The sequence below is a fragment of the Zophobas morio genome, unplaced genomic scaffold, assembly GCF_036711695.1.
Source record: "Zophobas morio isolate AGI-343-1 ecotype UQ-CSIRO unplaced genomic scaffold, CSIRO_AGI_Zmor_V1 ptg000008l, whole genome shotgun sequence".
Taxonomy (NCBI): Eukaryota; Metazoa; Arthropoda; class Insecta; order Coleoptera; family Tenebrionidae; genus Zophobas; species Zophobas morio.
Window position 1 is genome coordinate 168,269 of NW_026972113.1, and position 8,941 is coordinate 177,209.

Consider the following 8,941-nt stretch of genomic DNA (forward strand, 5'->3'; position numbering starts at 1 on the left):
TTCTCACTTTCGGGCTTCTATTAAGGGTAAATTCTACTACACAATTTACACAATCTAATCTAAGTCAAGAAATCAGGCCATAGATAGTTTTCTCCCGGTTCCGGCATAGTCCAAGGACTTCTTTTCTCCAGAATCCACACTGTACTTGTCCGAAGCTGTCAGATTGTCGCTGTCGCCCTCATCAGTGGTGGAAGATTTCCGTGAACCGTACTTTAGTTCTAAGTCTTCTAGTTCTTTCTTTCTACCCGTTATCCAATCCTCGTACAAATCCGGACGATAACCCGCCGGTTCGTCCCAGGCTTTCCTGCAGTGTTTAACTATCCACTCATGTCTGGACTCTACCACCATCCTAGAAACCCAGAAGTTATCAAAATAGTATGACTGTCATTAACACTACACACGTCACGCCGTTCACCCAGAGATCTTCGGGTTCCGATTCGTCGTCTACTGCTACTCTGGGTTCTACGTTTCTAGAAAAAGAAATAGGTAACACAGAACAAGTGTAGGTGGTACGTACTCATAGTCGGCGGGATCGCGAGATAGAATGACGCTTCTTGTAAGGGGATTGTAAAACCCGTCTCCAGTGTCGTAACAACCGGGTTCAATTTGTCTTTCGGGTTGTTGGTTCGTCATGAATTCTCTTCCAGCCGGTTGAAGACCTTCGCGTATACTCACGTTAAACCTAGCACAAGATTTTAGTTGGTTTTAGTTTGAGGCGTTTGTGTCAACTAACCTTCTGTCTGGCATCATGCAGTATTTCCATTTGTCTTCGTAATCCAAGCCGTCAACGTTTGAGAATTTGTAGTCCACCATTCGGCCCTTTTCCCAGATGCCGTCTAGTTTTTGGCCCATGGGGTATATTAAAGTACCTTCTCCGTGGAACATGCCGTCTTCGAAGCCGCCTTCGTAGTCGACCCCTGAAAAGATCGCTAATGATCCAACACGAAGGATTCACTACATCATTAATAAATAGCATGAAACGTAATGGATCTAAATTTGATCCTTGAGAAACTTAGATAATTTCATTTTCTTATGACTGTTAATGTAGTAAATAAGTCGTCGATGTGTAACCACATGCATTTTATGAATATATCTATCAAAAAAAAGAAAGATCTCAGAGATGAAGTGAGACTAGGATATCTACACACCATTGAAAGTGTATACATAGAACTCCAGAGAAAGTCTAGAAAATCTGTAGAACTTAGGGGATCCACAAAGTATAGAAACTTTGGCAATCCACAGATCCTAGCGAGGCTAAAGAGTCCAGGAAACTTAGAGCGTTAAGAGTGTAGAAAATTTAGACAATCTAGAGAATGAAGAAAGCCTCCCGAATAGTGGGAGTCTAGAGTGCCTGGAAATCCTAGAGGGTCTAGAGTCCACAGAATCTATAGTGTCTAGAGGACGACCTAATATACATATATAATGAAACCTCGAGTAAACGTAATTACAGAAAATCGTAACAAAAAAAGAGAAATCTCAGAAATATATAATTTAGAAATTTGAGATTATAGAAGAGAGTGTGTAGAAAATCTACACACCATAGAAGATGTAGAAAATATATATACAGAACTTATTGAGTCTGAGGCCTTTGGAGAGTTTAGAAAATTTGGGAAGTTTGCAGAGTTTAGATGATTTACAGGATCTAGAAAATCTACAGAATCTAGAGAATTTGGTAAGTCCACATGGGAAAATAGAAAAAAAAGAAAGTATAGAAAATCTACAAGATGTAGGAGATCCACAAAGCACAGAAACTCTGGGCAGTCCAGAGATCCTAACGAACCTAGAGGGGCTAAAGAATCTAGAGAGCTTAGAGCTTGATGAGTGTAGAAAACGTACAGAATGTGAAGTCCACAGAATCTATAGAGTCTAAAGGATATTCTGATCATAGATAATCTATAAAATTAACTGAAAACTCAGTGAATGTATTTTACAGAAAATCGTGACAGAGAAAGAGAGATCTCAGAGATAATAGAAAATCTATAAACTTTACGCAATCTAGGCAGTAGATTTTTGAGACTATAGAGGATCTAGAGAGTTTAGGGCGCTTCCAGAATAGGTAGAATCTAGAGTCGCCGAAAATTTGGAAAACGTAGGCAATCTAGGAAGACCATATATCATAAAATGCGTAGAGAAGTATACACACAGCTTACTAAGTCGTCTGAGGCATCTAGAGATTTTACTAAATTTAAAAATAGAACTTATTGAGTCTAAGGCAGTTGAAGAGTCTCGATAATAGTAAGATTCTAGAGTTCCTATAAAGTCTAGAGGGTATAAAGTCTACAGAATCTATAGAAACAATGATTATAGACAATCTGGTTAAGAACTACCCTATAAGACAATAAACTTAATGTACTTGTTACATAAGAAAGGTCTGAGTACACAGATATTTACTTCGTCGGGCCACCACTTCTATCGACATTTAATTTATCCGAATTCCTGTCTTTCCTATAAACAGTAAAATTACTGGGAAACATTTCACTGTGACAAATATTAATATTTAACCAGGTTTCGGATAAAGCTATAAAATCGTAATTTGAAGATACCACGTTATCATAAAGTTTCATTTTGATAAAAAAAAGTGTGAAGAGAAACATTATAACTGTGTTCATTATTTAGTGTAAACGTATTACCTTGGGGATACCATTAATACATAAACAACGAACTAATAACACGTGTTTTTTTTTGCTCTTTTAACACAGAGTTCCTGTTCTAGTTTCCGACCTTCAAGCATTTTCTCGGCAGCTAAACAGCCCCAATGACATGGGTGCTCCAGGCCCATTGTTTCGCTTTATCGGCCCGTCCCATCAAACTGGCCCATTTTAAGTACGCACCCGTGTAAATACTTTCCCGGAAATTTCCCTCGGGAGCATTAAGGTCATCGACTGACTAAACACATCGCCACAAAAAAGTCGATCTACAAATGCAGCGATTACAAACGGGAAAACAAATTTTTTTATGGTAAAAAATCAATCTGCTGCGCCATGTTGTGTCAAATCGACGGTAATAGATTACGGCTTCCGCAGACGACAAAGGCTGATGACCGGAGGCTCTGGGAAGCAGAGATCGATTCGTATCCATCAATGAAATGCCACCCATGTCTGTATAATATAGGTACATAAACATTCCGGGAGTTCCGGACTGGATTTATGTGTGAACGCCACCGTTCGCCCTATTATATTGCACAGTTATATTGTGCTTTTATTTTGCTTTAGCCGGTGGCGGCGGGGGCAGGAATACAAGACGGGAAGTTTAAAGGGAAGCCGCCTAATTGGCAGCACTACAACGCATAGAAAACGACAAAAGCACGACACGGGTTTATTCAAATTATAACGAGGAGCTCGAAGAGAGAGAGCTGATCCAGAGGTGGAAGTGATACAGTAGTTACACGGAGTGCAACATCGTCATTGAATTGTTTATAGCAAATATCAAGTTTGATAACAATCAGTCCGGTAGTTTCTGAGTGTCTATAATAAATATCGACACAGATCAGACAATCTGCCGCATATTATACTCTTTACCCGGTCAAATTCAGACAAACGTTCCACAAGCGCGCACTCCAACAGCGCTTTCAGGCGCCTTCGCCCTACTTAAAGAACCACGATTATCTGGGGCCGACGAACGCTTGAATTTTTTACGCATCAATGGCTGGACGAATTCGCGTTTGTTCACACATACGACGTGATGGGAACAATAAATTTGCAATTTTTATTCGAGCAAAAGATGGTCGGAGGATTTTATATTTTTTAAGATGGCAGCTGCTACTAGATGGAGGTCGCTTTTATGGGTTGGTTAATTTTTAATTTGGTTTAGGCAACCAACAGTGCAAAGGGCGGAAATTATTTGTGACCGATTTACCATGCTTTAAAACAATTAGCAACTTTAATGGAATACCGCTATCGGTTTTGTTGGAACTAATCCAACTTTACAGTAGTAATGCGCATTTAGGATTGTTTAGAGCTGGAGAAGGATTTTCAGGTACGGGCCGAAAGGATTAGTCCGAACTGAGAAAGTGGTACGAACAAATAATGTTCCTGTTTTAGTTATAAAATTTTAAAATAACTTATCCCTTGTATAAGGTTTTAAGATGAATAGGCAACCATTAATACTAGAATTATATGTACTTACTAAAATTAAAACAATGCTCTATGCATTTGCAGTAATAATTAAATTCATGCTATCACTATATTACATTTTAAGGAAAACATTAAAATTCAAAATTCAAAAGAGGGAAAAGGGGAATTATGTAGTGTCACAATTTCAATATTCTAATCGGCGCACATTCTTGCGAATTACATTTAAAAAGCAAATTCACGATCTCGCAGTTCGGAAGTTATGAATATGAATAGCTTTAATAATAAGCTTACTTTGAAAGCTATATTTTAAACATTGGTCTAAAGTTATTTAAATAATTAAACCCCTGTCGTGCTCATTCCAAAATCAAAAATTCACCACCTGTTGAATTAGTGGGATAAGTTGGATTAGAAAACGCGTTAATTTGAATTCGTAATATAAACATTGGTACTTACTGATTATGCATCGTAACATCAAGTTAGCTTTGAAACTTTGTGACTTTTGCCGCCTCGTTTTGATATTGACAACTACTCATATTGTTATACAAATAAATTACTACTGTAATGTCGCAAAAATCCTTCTAGGCAGGGATTCACTTCCACTAGCTAATAATTTCTCAAACTAAATTTAAATGGTAATGTTTTCAATTACCAAAGCATGCAGAAGCAGTTTACGTTTAATGCCCAAGTAATCAATAATTCAGTCTGTACTTAATATGAACTTTGCCAACTGCTTCTTAATACAGCATTATATCACATGAAGTGGCAAAATGTGTTACTTGCTGTTTTAATTAATAACTTAAACTGGCACAATCCAAAAAGGCGTTAGTACTCAATAATAATTAAAACGTAAATTTGACAACAAATCAGATTAATATTGAGCAATTTTAGTCTTCACAAACTGTCGCTCTAATGCATTAGTTCAATTGTAACTAAACAAAGATCTAAATTGGACTATTATCAGAACGTTATTTTTGTATCCAACCAAAATGGGAGTTTTTAATTCAACAGTTTCACAAATAATTAAATTTATCGGTTCACTTCATAATAATAACAACATTGTATTTACCATAAACAAAAGCGGCAACGCATATGACCGACCACACTTTTCATTCAAGTTAAATTAAACACATATTGCTATTTTAAGACTAAGAAATTGACCTTGAAGCTCATAAATAGAAACAATAAATATAAAATTCCCTATTGACTAAGTTGACCGGTTGTATCTGCACTCTCCTATAAATGTTGGTTGCCTAACCTCAAACAACAATTAATTCAAATATGTTTTTATGTTAATTGAGACACCAAAAAGTAGCAAATAAACAAGACAAGGGTAAACAAACCGTATGGGAAAGTGTAATTTCCGTAGACGGCCATCCCCAGCCTGTTCCATTTCCCTGTATATGAGCTTCCCGTACAAAAGTCCACCGTATTCCTGTCATACGCTATAAGCCCTGCTAAATTCATTTTAGAATCTTTGTCGGCGTCGTCGTCTTTAACCATGTTATCCCAGTCCAGGGACAAACTCATAGCCCTGGTCCTCCTCTTCGCCATTTCGACGCTCGCAACGAATTACTTCCGAATTAAATTTTGAACACAGACGCTAATTTTCCCGAAAAATAAAAAACAATGTCCAACTCTGACAAACACAAAATAAAGTGATGTCAATCCTGTTGCTATGATAACCAAACACCCAGATCAGCCCACCGTGAGTTTTTTGTTGCACTTACCAAACGAATACAGGTATTTTCCGTTGTCCGTCATACCGAACTCATTTGTTTTCCCAATGAACAAGTTTCCAGTACAAAATTCTTCCTTGTGCGTGTCTTTCACCGTAGGTGCTACCACTGGTTGAACAGTTTCTTCGCCAGCTTTGACCATCTGGGCCCAAATCTTGTTGAGTTCTCCCATAGAATGATTCAACGAAAACTGAAACGGATTTATAGAAAGATTTGAGTTTTTTGCAAAAGTGCTACCTCATTCATGTATTTACCAACAAGATAAAAATATCAGTATTACAACATAAACGTTAAAAAACAGTGTAAATGTCAAGTGTAAGACAGACGCCCTCTGAATTTTTATTGTTTTGTTGTTGTTTTTTTTTTTAATGCAGTTAAGTACGCATTATTGCGGCGGCGTTCCGACTTAAGTAGATTTCTGAACCACTTTGCTTACTTAATATTTACAGAGTGCATACTAATTAGGGGCGTCAACTAGTTTATGACTCAAACCTAAGTCAACTCGAGATCTTGACACTTAGCGGTAAAGAGAAAGCATTCAACTCTTCATGTCCGAGGATTACGATGAAATATTACGCTAGATTTGCATGTGATAATGGTGAGCAAAAATAAAAAAAAAACGGTTTAAAATTTACTTTCTAACTATGAAAGTGGAAAGTTTTCTGAGATGGAGGTGTAGGAATCTGTGGAGGTTATTAAAACTGTGCTAGAATTTCGGCAGCTATATCTGAAAATGAAATGTTTACAAGTACATGGCCGGAAGTTGGTGAAATGCTAAAGTGGCTATTCGTAATTTATTGTTGCCTAAATCGGGACCTACGAAATGGAACATAAAGAAAACAAGCGTCTAGTCAGATGAAAAAATAGGAGTTTAAGGGTTGTGAAGAATAAAATAATAAGTCAATATCAAAACGAGGCGGCAAAATTCACAAATTTCAATTTGATGTACGATTCGTTTTGCATAATTCACACCACAATAGCACACTAGCTGCATTATATAAAAGTATGTTAGAAATATTAAATGCAGACTAAAGCGGATAGTGTAGAAGAATAGAAATAATAAAACCGTGAAGTATTCCGGCGATCTGGTTACGTATTTACAAACAATGAACATACTTGAGACTAGCAGAAACAACAAAGATCTGTACAAATTTTATTTACTTTTTCTGGGTTGAAATGTTGCCTCAAAAATTGAAATTTGCAGGTTTCTAATGATGTACTTCACAAACAAAATAAAAGTGATCATCGAGATTCTTCCAAACTACTTCAAGAACAAAACAAAAGGGGTCCCTGAGATTCTTTCCAATTACTTCAAAAACAAAATAAAAAAGGTCTTCGAGAATCTTCAAACTACTTCAAAAACAAAACACAAATGATCCCCAAGATTCTTTCAAACTGTTTCAAGAATAAAACAAAGGAATACCTGAAAATCTTCAAACTACTTCAAAAACCAAACACAAGGTGTCCCTGAGACTCTCTCAAACTACTTCAAAAACAAAACACACATGATCCCCAAGATTCTTTCAAATTACTTCAAAAATAAAATAAAAGAGATACCCTAGAATCTTCAAACTACTTCAAAAACCAAGCACAAGGAGTCCCTAATACTCTTTCAAACGAGGTACTTCAAAAACAAAACCCAAATCTCAAGATTCTTTCAAACTACTTCAAAAACAAGATACAAGGAGTCGCCGAGATTTTTTAAAACTACTTCAAAAATCAGACGCAAGGAGTCTGCAGGATTCTTTCAAACTACTTCAAAAACCAGACACAAGTAGTTCCCGAATCTTTCAAATTACCTACTTAAAATACAAGGGGAACCAACTCACATTTAAAGCTCCATTGTGAATGTCTAATTGTGTACTGTAATTAATTACTGCACAAGTGGAATAAAAGCCTTGTTAACCACAGAATAAAATGTGTAAGCATGTATAGTCAATCTACTTGCAAAATTTTCTCTACGGTCTAAAACCTTATTTAAAGCCCAAGTTAAGTAAATGGAAAAGATTATTATTAATGTATTAAATTAAAGCGTTTGCTAAGCCAACTTATCCCACTAATTTAAACGGCGGTGCGGTAACGTAAGTCATTATTTAACTCTACTGAGTAGAATAATTCAAACTTGTTCCATAGTCTATAATTATTAACTATTTCCCAATAAATAAAACGCGAAGGTTGTTTATCAAAACGTAAAGGTTCATTTTTTACCATTTTAATTATTTAATTTTTGAATTTAGTTTATAAAAAATGCTGCAGCCAAAATTTTTTCTACGACCTTCTCAATCTCCACACAGTAACCAAATCTCGCTAGGTCGGATTATTGCGAGAACACTGGAAATAACTGTAATAATTTCGCCCCATCCTTCTACAAAGCTGCTAAAACCAAAAGAAAACAGCAACTCGCGAAGAAGCAATTTTTATTTAACACTTCTTGTCCCTACACGCTTTAGTAAACAGCAATTACTCTCAAACTTCCTCGATGCTCTCGTTGCACAAGCACATCATCGTCGATGACTCGAAGAAATCACCTAAAGGTTAACAGTATTTAGTGTAGTGGAGCGATTAAAATTGGACAAAGGAATCGTTGAACCTAGATAAGATCAGCAAACAGTTCACAGGAGGAAGATGTCTGAATAGTACATTTTGATGCTTATCGTGTTTATTGTTATTCTCTTGAATTCATAAATCACTTTTTGCCTAGAAATACGGTTCTCTGAATCCGATACCCGGAACGAGAAAAAATGCGTGTTCGTTTTATACTTAGTTATTGCACTCACACGGTTTACACAATATTGGGAATAAAATAAGAAATGTGAATGCAATAAAGTGCAGTTTAGCAATCTGGCGTCTGGTGGTTACGAGGGTCTTCGAGCTTGAAGATTGACAGGAAATTGAAATTTAACAATTTGCTTCACTCTTCAGACGGGGGAGTTATTAGGAAGTGTGTTTGACATTTGATGCATTTTATCGGTGGATTGTGTTCGTCATTTTTGGTTTTTTCAAATATAAGCTCTTTTGTTAGAGAAAATTGCTAGATCGACACAAGTACTCTATTTTTAGATTGATGGTTTTTGGACACTCCCATGTCTGTAATTTTTTTTTATTTTAGAGCTTTTATCCGCATACATTACG

General features: G+C 36.4%; 1 protein-coding gene across 3 annotated transcripts; it reads right to left on the reverse strand.

Moving 5' to 3' along the window:
* LOC135124928 (MORN repeat-containing protein 5-like) lies at positions 1 to 6,133 on the reverse strand. 3 transcript variants are annotated; one of them, XM_064050150.1, is made up of 6 exons: positions 6,064 to 6,133; positions 5,801 to 5,999; positions 734 to 917; positions 518 to 682; positions 402 to 470; positions 1 to 349 (listed from the first exon to the last, which is right to left on the reverse strand). In XM_064050150.1, exons 2-6 carry the CDS (start codon positions 5,979 to 5,981, stop codon positions 73 to 75), a joined length of 876 nt encoding a protein of 291 aa, XP_063906220.1. In that variant the 5' UTR covers positions 5,982 to 5,999; positions 6,064 to 6,133; the 3' UTR covers positions 1 to 72. The 3 variants fall into 3 exon arrangements, with proteins under 3 accessions (XP_063906220.1, XP_063906218.1, XP_063906217.1); XM_064050148.1 differs by having other exon boundaries at positions 6,047 to 6,070; XM_064050147.1 differs by lacking the exons at positions 5,801 to 5,999; positions 6,064 to 6,133 and adding an exon at positions 5,414 to 5,734.
* Between the last annotated feature and the right edge of the window lie 2,808 nt (positions 6,134 to 8,941).

Coding starts and splice junctions, on each gene's coding strand:
- LOC135124928 (XM_064050147.1), bottom strand. CDS start 5,624: ATGGCGAAGAGGAGGACCAGGGCTATGAGTTTGTCCCTGGACTGGGAT. Junction 471..517: donor CGCGATCCCGCCGACTATGA/GTACGTACCACC, acceptor TTCTTTTTCTAG/AAACGTAGAACCCAGAGTAG. Junction 350..401: donor CTCTGGGTGAACGGCGTGAC/GTGTGTAGTGTT, acceptor CTGGGTTTCTAG/GATGGTGGTAGAGTCCAGAC.